This window comes from Myotis davidii, unplaced genomic scaffold, assembly GCF_000327345.1.
Source record: "Myotis davidii unplaced genomic scaffold, ASM32734v1 scaffold458, whole genome shotgun sequence".
NCBI lineage: Eukaryota > Metazoa > Chordata > Mammalia > Chiroptera > Vespertilionidae > Myotis > Myotis davidii.
Window position 1 is genome coordinate 861,040 of NW_006289819.1, and position 18,539 is coordinate 879,578.

The window sequence follows — 18,539 nt, forward strand, 5'->3', positions numbered from 1 at the left end:
AATATGTAAATTATCCATCACTCTCTCTCACAAGATGGCAGCGCCCACAGCCACAAGATGGCAGTGCCCAGTCCCCTCAGCCCTGCCTCATCCAGCCTCAGTCCCCTCAGCCCCACAGGGGAAGGCAGTTGGGGACAATCATGCCAGCAAGGGAGCAATTAGACGTCGATCAGGCCAGCAGGGGAGTGGTTAGGGCGCTATCAGGCTGGCAGGCAGAATCTATGTATAGGTAGTGATAGGGAAAAGGCATGCATCATGTGCATTGGTTTTAGGCTACTCATCAGTGCAAATGCCTAGGGGAGTCTGATAAGTGGGTCTCAGTCCTCTTGAGCTATCACCAGCCCAGTTTCACTTGTATCTATTTGCTGTCTTGGGGTTTGCATAGTGGTTCATTTGAGAAAGGTGGGGTTGGAAAACCCTGACCTAGTATAATGACATACAAACTTTTGGGGCCGATAAAAAGTGGCTTTCACCTGGGTTAGGAGAATAGATCTGCTTTTGGCTTCAGGCTTTCCTGGACTGAAAGCCAAAGGTCCCTCTGACAGTGAGCAACTCTAGACCAGATTCTAGCCTAATCGGGTCCTGTTTACACCTTAGCACTGCCACTTGCCAGCTTTACGAACATAGGTGTGTTACTTAACCTCTCAGATCTGGTTTCCTTTTCTGTAAAATGAAGATAATAACAGTATCTACTTCTCTGGGGTGTTAGGAGGGTTAAAGGAGCTAAGTCAGTAAAGTGTTTCTTTTGAGTTCCTGACACTGTACACAAAGGGGCCAATTTGGAATTATAATGACCTTGATTATACAGTTCGTTTTTCTAGGCTCCAGTGTATTTGTCCATTTATTCATTCCTTCATCGAATATGTTGTGAATGCTCACTGCAGGTAGTCAGACCTCCCTGGCGCTGGGAATACTTGATGAAGAAGATCAAAGAGGCCATTGCCCTTTTGGAGGTTACACACAGATGGAATGAGGTGTCTGTTAGGAGCTGTGATGGAAGAAGAGTGAAGAGAGATTGAGAAAGTGGTGGGGAGAGCCAGTTGGACAGGTGCTCAGGGAAAGCCTCCAAGGAGAGGATGTGTGAGCTGAGAGGCTAGCCATGGGAGGAATAGAAGGTGGAGGGTGCATGTCCTGTACCAAGCTGCAAGGCTGCAGAGGGCTTGACCAGGGAAATGAGGAGCTGTTAAGGCTGAGCACAGGACCCAGGGGGATGGTGAGAGGTGGGGGCTGCAGCAAGTTTATATGGGGCCTACTGGGCCCCAGCCTGGAGTTTGGATTTTACTCAGAGCATAAATTCAGGGAGTGGTGAACTCTGATTGGCATTTTTAAAAGATCACTTTAGCTGCTGTGTATGGAATAATGAATATCCTTGTGCTTGAGGCACTGCTGGCTCTATATATAGCAAGTTAAACAGTAATCTCTGCCCCTTAGGAATTTGTTATCAGAATCTAACAGTTATGATTTTTAAGTTTTTAGCAATAGCTGACATTTATTGAGCACTGACATGCTAGGCATTCTGCTTAGCATTTTACCAGTACTGTGTCATGTAATTTGCACAGATGTGAAGGAGAAGCTATTATCTCCAGTTCATGGAGAGGGAAATTGAGCTTAAGAATAGTTAAGTAATTTGCCCGAAGATCCACCCCTAATTAGAGGTGGAACTGAGACGTGAATCCAGACATTCTGAGCCCAGAGGTTGTGCTTGTAACTACTCTGCTCCACTGTACTATCTCGGCAGTGGATTGTCTCCCCTCTGGGAATCTGGAAACAGAATAGGACAGGGTCCTGGTTCTCTTGTTCCTTGAAAAGCACCCAGGTTGACTTGCCCACCTTCAGCGGTAAGCAGTGAGGCAGCCACGTGGTCTGCCGTGTGGTTGTGCAGCCAGGGTAGACCGGCTCAGGGGCAAGAACTCCGATGTGGGTCAGGACGCCACTCTCAACCCTACTGTCCTCTAGTGTCTTCAGCCACCACTGGGCAGTCTGGAAAGGAGGCTGTTGGGAGTGGGAGCAGGAGCCCAAAGGTTTTTTTTAAGGTCATTTAAGAGTGCTCTCAAAAAATATTTTTGTGATCCCTTTGCCTCTCTGTGAAGGCAAAGAGTGCAGCCATTTGTTGTTAAAGGTAAAGTGTGTCTTCCTCATCTATGCTGATGGAAAAGTGTGAGTCCCACTTTTTTTCTCCTTCTCAGTTGTCCCTCACATCACAGATGCAATCCAGGAGTGGGTAATGAGACAGGCATTAATACCTGTGGATGAAGATGGCCTGGAACCTCAAGTGTGTGTTATCGAGGTGTGTATAAGTCTTTTCTAAACTCTGTGATTCCTGAGTAGGTGGCCAAGTGTACCTGTTCACCTCCTTAGTCAGCCATCAGCAGCGAAGCCCTTGACCCTCCCTAACTGTGATGTGGCAGGTGAGGCCATAGCAACAGTCATGTGGATCGGCTATGCAGTCAAAACTGATACCTTGTCTGAGCAATTCTCCTTTTTCAGCATTTATACATCTATGTGATGTGGACTTTGACACATTGTGTTTCTCTGAATGAATGATGTGTTTCTCCTTTGGTTTCAGTTTCTGTATTCCTGCTTTGCTTATCCTAGCTGTTGGATCTCTGTTCCTGCAAAATAGGAGACTCGGAAGTTCCAGCAGCTAGTTTGTAACTGATACTTTTAAAAATATATATATATTTTTGTTTATTTCAGAGAGGAAGGGAGAGGGAGAGAGAGATAGAAGCATCAATGATGAGAGAGAATCATTGATCAGCTGCCTCCTACACGCCCCTTTGGGGGTTGAGTCTGCAACCTGGGCATGTGCCCTGACCGGGAATCGAACTGTGACTTCCTGGCTCATAGGTAGATGCTCAACCATGTGGGCTAGGCTGCAAATGATGCTTTTTAATACAAAACTTTTTTGTGGCTAAGTGGATAAGATTTAGGTTGCTCTGTGACTCTCTTACAAATAACATTCCTAGTACATCTTTTGCCTGCCCTTTTTCTTGAAATGATGTGGAAAGATCCATGATAATCTTGGGGAATGGTAAGCCCATCCAAAAAAAGTAATCTTTTAGCACAAAGAAATACCTAATTACTGTCAGAAAACTAACCCACAGGAGGGAGGTTTAGTACTTAACCTCTAAAATAACTTTGTTTCTCTAGCTCGGTGGAACAGTGGGAGATATAGAAAGCATGCCATTTATTGAGGCCTTCCGTCAGTTCCAATTCAAGGTCAAAAAAGAGAACTTTTGTAATATTCACGTCAGCCTAGTTCCTCAGGTAAGTCATTCAAAACTTGGGGGTGATGGAGAGGAGGGAGAAAAGAATGATTTTCACTCCTTTTCTATTTTAAATATTTGAGCTGTAGGAAGAAGAAAATAAAAACTTCTTTGTGAATTTTAAGTTACGATCATACTTTCTGAAAAGATCCAGTGGGAAACATTTGGGAAAATAATCAGGGACATTGCAGTTAAAGCTGGTGAATTCAACATGTCTGTTTGTCTTTAACCACATGTGAAGCCCATGACAGTTATGGTAAAGGGAATTTTTATATAGACAAAAATTCACAAAGGTAAATACTGAGAGAGGAGTCAACAGTAACAAAAATTAGGAAGGCAGAAAGCAGGTGGACATGTGGAAACTGACAACAGACCTGGGAGAGCTGGATCCTCAGCCTGCATCAGGAAAAGAGAGAAGTAATCCAGTTTGCCCTTCAGAGGCGCAGGAATAGGCAGCATCCGGTACCTCTGGGAGTGGGAGTAAGAGTGAGCTTATAATTGTTGTTCCAGAAGCAGTAAAACCCCTTGGGGGTCTAACTGCTTCTGGAAGGCAGTTGTGAGCCCCACCCTTCCTAATGTGCACAGTGGGGCACCAACCCCGCCCCCGCCTTGGCAGAAGACTGGAGGTTTCTTTCTTTGAAGAGAGATTCTGAATGAGCAGACACTAGGGATATTTGAGGGCAGCAATACTGAACTAAAGGAAGTGTAATTTGATGCTCTTGAGACACCCTATCTTCTTCTTCCACTTGGTTCCCAGAAACATCACAGCCAGGCTTGGACCTTCCATATAGGAGATTGTAAGATTCTTCTTGGGGTATATGACCAGCCCAGGAGAAAACACACTGCCCTCAGAGCTCCCCAGTGAAACAGGCCAGCCAATTCCCAGAGTGAGGACCTGGTGGACAAGTCCATGCACTCTCACGGAACTTCCAATTAGCTTTTAAATATGAGCTGGGAGCAAGTGATCACCAGATATTTGGAGAAAGTATCTAACATGCAAGAGATCAAACAATAGGAAAAAAAGAAAATTAGAGGAAATTAAAGCTCTGCAGGGAGCAGGAAACTTTAAGAAAATAAAACAATCTGTCATTAATATCCTTAGAATTAAAGGGAAATAAACTGCATCTATTTGACAAAGCTGGATACCCAAGAAGGGAATATTCAGAGAATAGAAAATTCTTGGGGATTAAAAATTGGATAGCAGAACTGAGAAATTTAAGAGAAAGTTGATGAAATACCCTGGGAAGTAGAACAGAAAGATCAAGAGAGAAAAACCAAGAAAGTTGAGGAATGGTCCAGAAGTTTTAACATCCAAATAATAGGATGTCCCAAAAAATAATAAATGGAGAGGGAACGAGTCTGAACCAGGGGCCCATAAGCTATGCCCACAGGTCAAATCAGCCCAGCCTGTTTTGAAAATTGTATGGAAATATGACCACACCCTTATGTTTATGTATTGTCCGTGCTGCTTTTATATTAAAAGAGCAAAGTTGAGTAGTTTTGACAGAATGCATGGCCAACAAAACCTAAAATATTTATCCGGCCCTTTATAGAAAAAAAATTTTTGCTGTAAACAATTCAAGGAAATTTCCAGACATGAGTTTTTAGATTGAAAGGGCCCACTGAATGCCTAGCATATTGAATGAAAAATGTACCACACCAAGGCACATCCTTGTGAAATTTCAGAATAATGGGGAAGAAATTCTAAAGGGCTCTAAAGAGAAACATCAAGAATCAGTATGGCATTCAACTTTTCACCAGCAATACTGGAAGCTAAAAGTGAAGCTGTTTCCTAATAAATTCTTGGGAAAATGATTTTCAACTTAGAATTCTATACCCAGCAAATGTATCTGTTAAGTATGAGAGGAGAATAAAGATAATTTAGTACATAGAAAACTCAGCATACCAACAAAACAAAACAGAAAGCCACACAGAAAAACAAACATTTGGATCAGAAAGGAAAAGTATGGCACACGGCTTAACGGTGGACAGTATTTAACTACTTTCAAAAGTCATAAACACTGATGAGGGATCGTGAGGTGGGGGGCTGCAGGCTCAGAATGGTTGCATGTGTAGAATGTAACAAGGAAATCAATAAAAAAATGCCTCAAACTATAAGTCAGGAATCAGCAATAAAGCATCTAAAGGGATCAGTTAAAAGAGTGAAAGAGTGGCTGGCTGTCTCTGGGCTTTGGCACCACTGGTCTTTAGGACAAACTTTGTAGAGCTGTTTGACTCTAAAATATGTGATGTGTAACTTTTACAAAAATAAAAATGAAATGAAGGATCAAATAATCTATTTCCCCATTAAGAAGGGGGTTCCGGGAAAAGTCAGACTTGAAAATTCCTACCATAGAGCAAGTAACATGTTTTTCTTTTGTAAAATAGCCAAGTTCAACAGGGGAACAGAAGACTAAACCCACCCAGAATAGTGTTCGCGAACTCAGAGGCCTTGGGCTTTCCCCAGATCTGGTAAGAGTTCCTTATTTCTTGGTTTCAGCATGATCTTGTGTGTCTCATTAAAATCTCTTCCATGGCACCCAATCCCTTTGTCTTCTTGGCACGCTTTTAGTTGATGGAGAAATAGGTCTGGTTCTTTGAACTGGGGCTGTAGTTTACAAATATTTCCTTATCTGGCATGTATGTGGTTGAGTCTTATTTCTCCCCTCAGCGAGTCATTTATTCTCTCTTCCCTCCTAACCAAGAACATTGAGGAAACCCCATTTGCCTCTTGTAGTTCAATAATCGTATCTGTTTTTCCAGTTTGGGATTTAGGAATTTTAAGTTGGCAAACAGGTAATATTGTCATAATATGCACGCATTGTGCTAGGAGTTAGCTTAACAGTGATATTTGTTTTCATTTCAATTAGGAGAAAGCCCAGCTTTGTAATCCATTCTAATTATCTTGCTTTCTTTACTACCAGGTTGTGTGCAGGTGTGCAAATCCTCTCGACACATCAGTGAAAGAGAAAATATCTATGTTCTGCCATGTTGAACCTGAACAGGCGAGTAGAAACTCCATCTTCACGTGAATCATTTTTTGCTTCTGATTATCCTGAAGTCTCTTAACCAGTCTCATAAGGCTTATTGTCAGTTTAGGATTTGAGACCACAGACTGTTCCCTGGAAGAACTGAAACCATTGGCTCTGTGACTCCATGATCCTGTCTTGTGGTTCCCCAGTGTACTTTTCCTCTCCTGCCTCTCCTCTCCCCACTTCTTGTACTACCTTCTGCAGCCATGCCCTGGTGTCCGTGCCCCCGACCCCGCTCTTGGCCTCACAATCCTATTCATTTTCTTACTTTGGGGCCCAGCTAGGACACAGTATTACCGGAGCAGCTTTACCTGTCAAACCTCCTCACTCTTGAACCTCAGTTTGATCTTTGGGCTCACAGGTGCTGATGGTGAGCTCTTATACTGCCCCTTTATGTGTGTCTATGTGTTTCCCTTAACAGACTTTGAGCTTCTTGAGGGCAGGGCTCACCTTATTCAACTTTATATTCCTAGTGCCTGGTGTCTAAGGTGTTGTAGGCTCTAAACATATTTTAGTCTTTTCTGTTATCTGTGCTACAAGGGTACCTATGGTACAGGAAATTCAAAATTTTGGAACTGTAATATGTCTAAGTATGGTGCATGGTATAGAAATTCTAGTGGTGATTAGTTGAAACTGTGGCATTGGTCAGGTTTGGCTGAAAGAGAGTTTATGGATTTGAAGGATTTTATGATTCAGTTATAGATGCTTTGTTTTGCTGCTAGATTATTTGGAGGTCAGGAGACAGAGAGGGGAGAATGAAGCAGCAGGGTTAAAATAAGGAAAATCCATTTATAAGACTACCAGGAGTGTGGATTTGAATATAAAAATATTAAAATCATTGCAGCCCAACCAGGGCCAGGGATCGAGCCTGCATTCGAGGTATGTGCCCTTGACTGGAATGGAACCTGAGACCCTTCAGTCCAGGGATCGACATTCTAACCACTGAACCAAACCGGCTCGGGCATAAACAGCCTTTTTATCATGTATTTCAATTATTATTAATTTGGGTGTTTTTTTTTTGCTATTTGGGAAGCACTGATTCAGGTAGAAACCCTAACATTGTTCTAATTAGTGGGTGAAAGCAAGAGGTTTCTATGAGAAAGAAAAGCAGAATAATTATATGAATAGAAGGAAGGAATTCCTGTTGTTGTTAATAAGTCCAAGAAGGAATTTCTGTAGCTGCAGATTAGCTAAGTTACTCTTTAGCTATGCATGGTGGTGCTAATTTAAACAATGCCTTTAATTTTCAGTCTGGTAGTCAAAATGTGTTTTCTTGTTAGCTTTGCAAACAATTGTTTGGAACACAATGTTGGTTTGGGTCAGTCCAGAGGTTATTTAAACATCCTAAAGGTTTGAGGAGTAAGGCATACAAGGCAGTTCCTTTGGGATGGCAGATCTGACTCCGTTTTGAAGTGGCTATGTTTGTCAAAGTAAGAATGTCCAAACCTGCAGAAAATTTTTATGAGTTTGTTATAGTTTACTAGAGGCCCGGTGCACAAAATTTGTGCACTGGAAGGGGCAGGGTGTCCTTCAGCCTGACCTGTGCCCTCTTGCAGCCCGGGACCCCAGGGGATTGGGCCTAAGCTGGCAGGAGGACATCCCTCTTGCAGTCCAGGATCCCTCTCATGGTCTGGGACCCCTCGCTCCTTACCGCCCGCCTGTTCACTGCTCCTTAGCACTGCTGCAGAGGCGGGAGAGGCTCCTGCCACCACTGCTTTGCTCTCCAGTCGTGAGCCCAGCTTCTGGCTGAACAGAGCTCCCCCTGTGGGAGTGCACTGACCACCAGGGGGCAACTCCTGCATTGAGTGTCTGCCCCTTGGTGGTCAGTGCACATCATAGTGACCGGTTGTTCCCGAAAGTTGTTCCACTGTTCGGTCAATTTGCATATTAGGGTTTTAATATAGGATTTGACCCAGAACAGAGGTCACACCTGGAAGCAAGATCTCAACAGACTGCAAAAAAATGTTTCTGCACTTCAATTATTTTAGACATTTCCATCCTAGCAAATGAATAATTCAATTCAGTAATAGAATAGGTTGTCATTAAAATTATTCAGTCTAAAAATGTGACAATATATTTAAATTTGAATTTGAAATCTTATGCCTGTTTTTTAAATTGTGTTGCTTATCTTATTGTTAGGAGTTCTTTATATATTCTGAACTTTTACCAGATATGATTTGCACATTTCTTTCTCCCAGTCTGTGGCTTATCTTTACATTTTCTTAATGGTATCTCTTGAAGCACAAAAAGCTTTTACATTTATATGAACTCCATTTTTTTCCTTATAGATTGTACTTTTGGTATAATATTTAAGCACTCTGTTTAACCAAGGTCATAAAGATTTTCTTCTTTGTTTTCTTAAAAATTTTTACAATTTTAGGTTTATGTTTAGGTCTAGGATTCATTGTGAGTTAACTTTTATATATAACAACTTTTCAATAAAAGTTGAGAGTCATCTTTTTGCCTATATCCAGTTCTAGCTCCATTTGTTGACAGGACTTATCTTTCAATAGTCTATATCAGTGATGGCGAACCTATGACATGCATGTCAGAGGTGACACATGAACTCATTTTTTTGGTTGATTTTTCTTTGTTAAATGGCATTTAAATATATAAAATAAGTATCAAAAACATAAATCTTTGTTTTACTATGGTTGCAGATATCAAAAAATTTCTATATGTGACACGGCACCAGAGTTAAGTTAGGGTTTTTCAAAATGCTGACACGCCGAGCTCAAAAGGTTCGCCCCCACTGCCATAGTGACTGGTTGAGCCGCCCCTCCCCGGCCCCTATCGTGCACCGGTGGGGTCCTTCAGCCTGGCCTGCACCCTCTCACAATTTGGAACCCCTCGGGGGATGTCGGAGAGCTGGTTTCGGCCCAATACTGCAGGCCAGGCCGAGGAACCCCACTGGTGCATGAATTCATGCACTGATCCTCTAATATTGTATAATTTTCTTTTTAGATTTGTTTATCTTTGTAAAGACTTTAGGTTTATTTACAGGTATTTATAATTTACTATGTGAATGGCATACTTAAAAAAAAATTGTATTTCCTGATTAGATATATCCATGTGTAGGAAACCTTGCTGAATTCTGCCCATTGATTTCAAGGCAAGCGAACATTAATTAAATTCTGTTAGTTCTGATTGTTTACGTATACATTTTCTTGTGTATTTTTATGGATTAAACAATAATATTGTATACAGTTAGTGATAATTGTTTATTTTTTAGTTCATACACATTTTTTAAAATCTAATTGTAATGGCTAATATCTCTAGTACATCACTGAATAGAAATAGTGATATGGCCTGTTTTGCCTTGTTCCAGACTTTTGCATTAGTATTAATAGCAAACTAAATGATGTTAGCTCTGGGTTTTTTATATTTTCCATAAAATTTCTAATTTACCAATAATTTTTATTATGAATAGGTTTTGAATTTTTATTAAACCTGCATCCACCGAGGTATCCTTTTCCTCTCCTTTAATCTGTTGATGTATTGAATCCCACTGTTAAATTTTCTAGTGTGGTGATTCTGAAACTCAGCCTTAAAAAATACTGATGCTCCTCCTACTTCCAGAGATGGTGTGGAGTGCAGCGGGCTTAAGATTTTTAGAAGCTCCCCCACGTGGTTCCATAGCCAAATTTGAGAACCACTGTTCTGGTGACAAATCCTTCTGAACATGACTTTCTTTTTTAAACAACATTTGTAGTTTAGTTTGTGATTTTTTTTTTTAAGGTATTTGTATCCACCCAGCTATTGTGGCTCAGTGGTTGAGCATCGACTTAGGAACCAGGAGGTCACTATTCGAATCTGGGTCAGGGCACATGTTGGGGTTATGGGTTCGATCCCCAGTAGGAGGCATGGAGGCAGCTGATCAATGATTCTCTCCCATCATTGATGTTTTTATTTCTCCCTCTCCCTTCTTCTCTGAAATCAATAAAAATAAATTATGAAAAAAATATTTGTGTCCATGTTTATAAGAAATTAGTCACTTTTTTTAATATATATATTTTATTGATTTTTTACAGAGAGGAGGGGAAAGAGATAGAGAGTTAGAAACATCGATGGGAGAGAAGCATCGATCAGCTGCCTCCTGCACATCTCCCACTGGGGATGTGCCCGCAACCAAGGCACATGCCTTGACCGGAATCGAACCTGGGACCTTTCAGTCTGCAGGCCGACGCTCCATCCACTGAGCCAAACCGGTTTCAGCAATTAGTCACTATTTTTTAATTCTTCTTGAGTTAATTGGTTTTGGTAATTTATATCTTTCTAAAAAATGGCTCTTTTTTCTCTCAAATTTAGTTATTTTCTCAAGGTCAGGTAGCTAGTAGGAGCTGTCAGCCCAGTTAGTTTTTGTTTGTTTTGTAAAATAACCTTTGCTGCTTTTTAAACAGGTGATCTGTGTCCACGATGTCTCGTCCATCTACCGAGTCCCCTTGTTACTAGAGGAGCAGGGGGTTGTAGATTATTTTCTTCGAAGACTTGACCTTCCTATCGAGAGGCAGCCACGAAGAATGCTGATGAAGTGGAAAGAGATGGCTGACAGGTTTGCTTCATAAGAAGGAGTTGGGAATTGTAGCCTATTTCTTTTTTTTTAGGAGTTCGGGGAATTCAGCTCTTACTTGTGCTATCAACTCATGTTCGAAAAGGTTATAAATGGTAAGGAGCATTAAGAAAGGCTCTCAGCCTTCATGTAGTTGTATCATGGACAAGGAAGTCCTGGTGGACTTGGCCTAGGTCCCAGGTCACAAGTGAGTTCAGATTACACATTGACACACTTGTCTCCGGCCGACTAGAAACTCAACAGGGGTTAGCACACGTACCCGAGGCCCACACCGATGACTGGCGAGGCTGGAACACTCCTGGGTAGCATCCCAGATGTCCGAGCTGGGCTTGGGAACATGTCGCTCACCCCACACCAGAAGAGGATCAGCGGGGAAGTCAGTCTCCTGCTGCCACGTTGAGAATCTCCGCTCCTCCCGAGGCGGTGTGGTGCTCACTTCTCACGCCCCGCACAGGGCACTGGGTGTAGTAAGCATGTGGGAGGGGAGCCACTCGTCCCACTGCTGTGATATTTTCATTTTGACATTTTCCCTTTCAGTTATTGTCCATTTACATGCACATCTTGTAGCTACAAAAATGGCACACAGTTTTAGGACTTTTTTCATAAAATATTATAAATATTTTTGCTCTGTTGCTGATTACATTTTATAATGTAATGAGTATGGACTATTGTGTGGATGTCCTATAATATATTTGACTATACCCTTCATCACACATTAACCCTTGTGAAGTGTTGGTCCATTTTTTTGTCCTTTGGGATTTTAATTTTTTGTAAAACAATGTGTGTGAGATTTTTGACGCCATCTCTTTGTAACGGCTTCTAAAATCCCATTTTCTTAAAAAGCCAGCCACATTGATCTGAAAATTGTTTGCTCTTTACTGCTGGGTGCATAGGACTCAGAAGATAATAGCTGCTTCTGGAAAGTTCTTCCCAGGCTTGTTTTTCTTCTCTTTCAATAGGAATTTAGGTCTCGTGGTCATATGTACATTCTAAATATTTTGTGGTTTCTTGACCTCTGATTGATAGATACGACCGCTTGCTGGAGACCTGCTCTATTGCCCTTGTGGGCAAGTACACTAAGTTCTCAGACTCCTACGCCTCTGTCATTAAAGCCCTGGAGCATTCCGCACTGGCCATCAACCACAAGTTGGACATCAAGGTGAGGAGGGTGGCGCTGTGCAGCGAGGCATGACCAGGGAGGCTGTCTGCAGTCCATAGATGCTGTGTATCTGCTTTATAGTTTTGAAGCTCAGAATTTATTTTTAGGATTAAAAAGATTTATGGTGGGTCCCTAGCTTTGAGAGAACAGTAGAGCATTTTCAGGAAATAATGAAGGGAGAGGTGGTCAGAGTAGAAGCTGAGAGACAGTGAATGCTTGTTTCTGAATATCAAGCAACCAAGTAAAATTGCCCCAAGGGGATGGGGGAACCCTGGCTGGCCAGAGGCACTTTGCACAATTGCTGGTGCCAGTTACCGCGTCTGTGAAGTGGGAATGCTGATATCCACCACATAGAGCTGGGAGGTTTCTCCAAAATATGTGTCTAGTCGCCGAGTCAGTGCTTGGAACGGGGGCAGCACCCAGTAAATAGTAGTTATCTGCTCTGCTCTGTGACACGGTGGGCAGAAGCCGAGCGGTGGACTGTCAGGCATGGCCCCTGCCTGTCTCCTTGAGGCGGTAGAGTGTCGGGGTCCATGGATTCCAGCGCCACACAGCCAGGGCTCAGATCTGGCTCCCTCGCTTACAAGATGTGTGACTCCAGGCAAGTTACTTAACCCTCTTTGTGCCTCAGTTTCCTCTCCTTTAACAGGGGATAGTGATAGTACCTTCCTCATAGGACTATTATAAGAATTAAATGAGTTCATGTAAAGTGCTTAGTACTGTGCCTGGCATAGAGGAAGTACTGTTTGTTAGCTCTTTTGGAAAACCTTGCACCTGTCCCTTTTATACGTTTCCTCAACATCGCAGCCCCCCAGCTGGAGCAGGTGTCCTCACCAGCGACACGGGGCTTTGCCTGTTTCTCCAGGTGTTTCCCAGGTGACAGTTTGCTTTGTGCTAGTGAACAGATTCCTGTAGAACGACCTATCCCATGTGCTTACAGAATTATGGGATTTCATTACACTGCCTGACTTACATTTGCTAGTTCTTTGCATCACTCATTTGTTCTATCCACGTGGAGTCTGGGCCTCTCCTGTGTTAGATGGTGGAGGTGAAAGGTGACTAGAAAGTCAGGGAGGTCTCGTAGGTGTGATTGGGAGGATTTGAAAGTAAAGTATCATTTTAAAACTACTTTAAAATTGAGAAAGATGGGGCATTGATAATACTGTTCAGAAATGATGAAAGATCAGTTCACGGCTCTGGCATCATGAGCCTGCTTCTTTTCTCCTGTCTGACCGCGCCCAGTACATTGATTCCACGGACTTGGAGCCGAGCACCTTGCAGGAGGAGCCTGTGCGCTACCACGAGGCCTGGCAGAAGCTCTGCAGCGCTCAGTGAGTAGCTCTGCCCTTGGCTTTCAGGGGTCTTGGGTTGCGTCCGTGGGGAAAGTGCTGTGCTTTCGTGTGCTGGTGGTAAATCTGCTTGTTTAAATGTCGTTCATTATTGAAGAGACTGCATACCGGATGATGTAAACCTTACCAAAATACAGCTCCTCCGTGTCGTTGGAGCTGAAGAGAACTTGTTCTCGTTTTATTGCATCTGTTGGTGAAGCTTAAGTTAAAGATTTTCATCCAGAAGATATGATTAGTATCTGTTGGTAGAGTCTTATAAGTAGTTTGTTTTCAGCAGCTGCTATTGATAATCATAAAACATGAGCAAGAATTTCTAGTTCACCAGGAGAATTGAGTGTTACGGGGCCATGTAGCTATGGTTGAGACCCCAGGCAGTGTGGCACTCAGGCTGACCGGGAAAGGTCCCTTCCTGCTTGGGGAGCACAGTAAGCCCAGAGGGGGGAACTGCATTTATATGAATACAGATTAAAAATTAGGAAAGAGGCTGTGCCTGGGACAAATACTGTGTGGTAGCAGTATTACAGCTTGGTATGCCATATTTTTTACTTGTTGGCACTTAGTACCGTCACTGAGAAAAGTCCGTGGTTTTGTGTGTGTTTTCTAAGTTCTTAGTGTTTCCATTCAGCTCGTTGGCAGCCCGAAATCACAGACATAGCCCAGTAGCAAAGTGTATGGGTAACTTCATGGCTTCTGTGTCTTGGAAATGGCCCGTGGGTGGTCACTGCAACTGGACTGGTGGGAGGGGTCACCCTGCTGTGCTCTCTTCTCTTGAACAGCGGAGTGCTGGTTCCAGGGGGATTTGGTGTTCGAGGGACGGAAGGGAAAATCCAAGCTATCTCCTGGGCTCGGAAGCAGAAGAAGCCTTTTCTGGGTAAGAAGCAGAAAAGAACACAAGGTGCCTGTAGCCTGTAAGTGAAACGGGATCTCCAGACCCAAACACAGGTGCCATCTTTCCAGATAGCAGCTCAAGTCCAAGCTTCTTTGGTTCTGTGTGGGAGAAATTCAAACCCTCCTTTAAAATGAGACTTTAAACTTGTGAGTTTCATGTAGATGTCATGGAACTTTCAAAAGAATGAAGTGTCAGTTAGGAAATCTTGTTTATTTACTGACCTTGGCTTTAGGCAGGACGTGGGGAACTGTGTTCCATCCTCACTTGAGGCACCAGTTGACTAAGTAAGCAAAGTGGCCTGGGATGCTTCCTCGTGCTGTAAATTTCAGGAATTTTCAACGTGACCAATTATAAGTGGGAACTGAGTAAAAGTGGGGAGGAAAACTTGACTTTTCCAAGTACTGAATAAAATATTGGAATTGAATAACTTCTGAAACCTGAAGTCTTTACATACACTCAGGTCCAGTTTTTAGAATCCGATGCAGATACAGCATAGCAGGGGGGCTTGCTTATAGCAGGAAGTTGAGAGAGTTTGTGGTTGGAATGCTGTGTACAAGCAGGACACAGCCCCAGGCAGGCTGTGGGAAATGTGGGAATGTCACCTTTTCCGTGGAGCTTCATTCCTGTTTCTCTCCCACCTGCAAGGCGTGTGCTTAGGAATGCAGTTGGCAGTGGTTGAATTTTCAAGAAATGTGCTGGGATGGCAAGGTAAGTGTCTGCTTAAAAACTTTTTACATCCCTGGAGGGCACAAAGCCTGGTGCCTATTGGGTCACTGGGAACTGTGGAGAAGGACAGGCCCGCCCGGGCTCTCAGTACCTCTTGGGGTGCATTAATGAGGATGTTTATTGAGGGAAAGCAGGGCCTCCTCCAGGCGAAACCCCAGGAAGGAGGGAGCCCAACTGAGCAAGCTCTCTGTCCCAGCACTTCCTGTTCTGGAGATCCTCACACTTTATCACCATGGCCATCGCCCTGACCTAGTGTCCAACGAGAGAACTCTGGCCTGTGTGAGGCTGTGCAGTTTTTATGAACTTGAGCTGGTTAGACCAGGGCTCCATCTGATTTTATCATTTATTATGGGTGATTCTAGGCACATTCCTTAGCCTTTTGGGGCCTCTGTTACTACTATAAAGTGGGTTAATAATGATATCCACTTCACATGGCTATAACTAGTAAATGAAGTTATACGTTAATAGTCCCAGCACAGGGCCTGGCAAATGGGAAATAATCATGTCAGCTCTGTGCCTGGCTAAGGGTATCACTGTGTCCAGACCACCCCCAAACTGGTGGCTTCCAACACTGTGGTTTATTTCCCAGTATTGTGTGAGGTGACTGGCTTCCTCTCCGTGCAGTGTGGCTGAGATCACCCTGCCCTGCCCTCAGCTCTGCCCAGCAGGGACAGTGCAAAGGTCTCTCCCCGTGGCAGCTTATCAGTCACTAATTCAAGCCGAGCTTCCTCACGGCATGGAGACAGACTGGCTTCCACAATGACAAGCCGACTGTGCAAGCCCCTGTCAAGCTTCCTGATGTCTGTGGCCAAGCCCAGAGTCGTGGGGGGTGGCGGGGTGGAGGAGAACAACCTCGCCATGTGAATACTGGGGGTGTGGTTCATTGGGGCCACCCTTGGGAGAGTCTGCCACAACCCCAGCTGACAGATACTAGGTTTTCAGAAAGACTTTATGAGTTCTAAGAAAAATAAAGCAACGTGAAGGAATGAACAAGTGGTCTGGCTTTACACAGTACTTGTGGTTCTTCTGTGGCCAGCTCGCTGTTAGCAGGCTGATCTCAATTCACATTTCTTCTGAGCTAAGGGGATGGTGGCTCATTTTTGTAGGGAGCGTGCCCTTAGGTTCTGGCTTCTGAGCTGGTGGGCACTGTCTTACCCCCACCGCCCTAGAGCTGGCCCTCTGGGCACCGTCGACCCTCCTGCCACCACTGGGCTTCCCAGGTGGATGAGTGACCTGGTGAGGAGCTGTCCTTGAGTTGAGTCCTGGCCTTGGTTTGGCCCCAGCAGGGGCAGATGCCCTGTATATTCAGTAGAATGAACAGAACCAGGAGCTCGGTGCGTTTCCTTTTAGTCTTTAGTGGTTTTGCTTATGGTTAGATGGTAAGTTCAGTAAAGGATAGAAAGGTTACTTGGGTTTTGAAATCAGCAAATTTCTGATTTAGCTATTGAGTGAGGCAGTTGAGTAGGGCCTGGTATAAGATGCTGAGCACGAAAGAGATAGTACTTGCCCATCTTGTAAAGAGACAGTCTGAAACGAAAAGTGAAAAAAAAGTTGAGATTACAGTATAGGAACCTCGTAATGATGTGTTATCTACCTAAGGATCATTTATGTCATTGGTTTCCACGTCCCCATTTTGTACAGCTTTGACCTCCTCCAGAGGGTTACAGATGTAATGCAAAAAATGCATTTGTGTGTTTATTTTATAACTTTGAAATGCTGTCCCTAGTTTTTGTTCTAATCACTGAATGACTTTAAACTGAAGAGCGAAATTGTGATTCAGAGCTTAGGAATCAAACTTTTAAAAAATCAGATTTGCTTGTGATTATTTTCATAACACAAATGTTTTTTATTTTTCAGATGCCAATTCTACAGAATTTAACCCCAATACCAGTCATCCTGTGGTAAGTCCAGTGTTTGCGTCTCACCAGGGCCTACATGGTGCGGAAGGGACACTGATGGAAGATGATGTTTGGAGACAGGAAATGAGGCCACTTAGGTCCATCCCAAAGGGCCCTGAGGTCCTGCCTTTCAGACCCACTGGAGAGGAAGGATTTTCTTTTTCATTGTGTGATTTCTCACTGCTCTTCCATTTTGCCACAAAAAGTTTTAAGGACAGGGACCACCCTAGCCAATTAGGGGGGACGGGGGTCCTGATTAAAATAATTCTCCATCCCCACTCCCCTTAGCTCCCAGGAGGGCTTTATAATAATACTGATATGAGCCCTGACCGGTTTGGCTCAGTGGCTAGAGCGTCGGCCTGCAGACTGAAGGGTCCCGGGTTTGATTCCAGTCAAGGGCATGTACCTTGGTTGCGGGCACATCCCCAGTGTGGAGTGTGCAGGAGGCAGCTGGTCGATGTTTCTCTCTCATCGATGTTTCTAACTCTTTATCTCTCTCCCTTCCTCTCTGTAAAAAATCAATAAAATATATTTTTTAAAAAATAATACTGATATGAAACACTTATGGGCACTTATTGTGCTAGGCATTGTTCACAGGGGTGGGCAAAAGTAAGTTTACAGTTGCTCGTGTGGAAAAATCTGTAATACAAGAGTAATAATATAAAAATAAACTTTCACAACTGTAAACCCATTTTTGCCCACCCCTGTTTATTGATTCACTTAATTCCCAACAACCCTGGGAGATGGGCATATCATTAAAGAACTTCGGGAATTCAGTACTGATTTGTGTAATGGTGACCAGAGCCCTTTGAGACGCATACTCGTGTGACATCTCCTTCCAGAGGAGCGTGGCGAGGGGGCGAGGGGCAGTGCCTTCCTTGTCTGAATCCCTAGCCCCAGGCGCAGGCCTGCAAAGCTCTTGATCTCAAGGCACTTCCACAGCATCCGTATATGCTTGTTGACCTGAACTTGAACTGCTAACAGGAGGAGTAAAACAAAGGTTGTGAAATGTGGTGGGGGTGGAGGAGGAGCAGGGCACAGAGAGGTCAGTCGGTGGACAGAGGAGCACGGGACTGAGCAGTGCACTGACTGTCGGGGCTGGGGCCCTCACCGCTCTGTTCTGCAGGCGCTCCCTAAGCTGTCGGGGCTTGGTGAACCCTAGAAGAGCACCCTTTCCTCTGACAGCTCATCGGTCTCGTGGAGCGGGAGGGAGCGTGTGATAACATACCTGTCTGTTGTACTTGGGCTGTTAGTCCTCGTGAGAACTGCTGCAGCCCAGCAGCACTTGGGTCCACAGTGCTGGGCGCGGGAATGGCTCATGAGGGCAGCGGGAGGATTCAGCCCCCACCCAGTGAAGGTTAGAATGATTACTGGGGCCGTTTCTCCCTGTGACAAATGCCTCTTAGCAGGAACGCTGGGGAGTTGGAGCCTCCAGGCTCATGTCACTCAGTGCAGCGGTCTGTCTGACAGAAGCAGAGTTTGGAGAGCGTGCTTGCTTTTCATCCTCCAGGTCATAGACATGCCAGAGCACAATCCTGGGCAGATGGGCGGCACCATGCGGCTGGGCAAGAGGAGAACCCTGTTTCAGACCAAGAACTCCGTCATGAGTAAGCGCTGCACCCCTGGCGGCCTTCGGCTCGGCACCTACAG

At 44.1% G+C, this 18,539-nt stretch overlaps 1 protein-coding gene across 3 annotated transcripts in view; it reads left to right on the top strand.

The window, feature by feature from the left end:
- The first annotated feature begins 2,183 nt into the window (after positions 1 to 2,183).
- Positions 2,184 to 18,539, top strand: part of CTPS1 (CTP synthase 1) — a 21,718-nt gene continuing 5,362 nt past the window's right edge. For all 3 annotated transcript variants that reach the window (XM_015563162.1, XM_006762557.2, XM_006762558.2), the window contains exons 1-11: positions 2,184 to 2,287; positions 3,151 to 3,267; positions 5,655 to 5,738; positions 6,191 to 6,271; positions 10,699 to 10,850; positions 11,895 to 12,027; positions 13,270 to 13,358; positions 14,153 to 14,247; positions 14,911 to 14,973; positions 16,849 to 16,892; positions 18,400 to 18,496. In XM_015563162.1, coding sequence (XP_015418648.1) covers positions 2,225 to 2,287; positions 3,151 to 3,267; positions 5,655 to 5,738; positions 6,191 to 6,271; positions 10,699 to 10,850; positions 11,895 to 12,027; positions 13,270 to 13,358; positions 14,153 to 14,247; positions 14,911 to 14,973; positions 16,849 to 16,892; positions 18,400 to 18,496 — 1,018 coding nt within the window. In that variant the 5' untranslated portion in view covers positions 2,184 to 2,224. The remainder of the gene's footprint in view (positions 2,288 to 3,150; positions 3,268 to 5,654; positions 5,739 to 6,190; positions 6,272 to 10,698; positions 10,851 to 11,894; positions 12,028 to 13,269; positions 13,359 to 14,152; positions 14,248 to 14,910; positions 14,974 to 16,848; positions 16,893 to 18,399; positions 18,497 to 18,539) is intronic.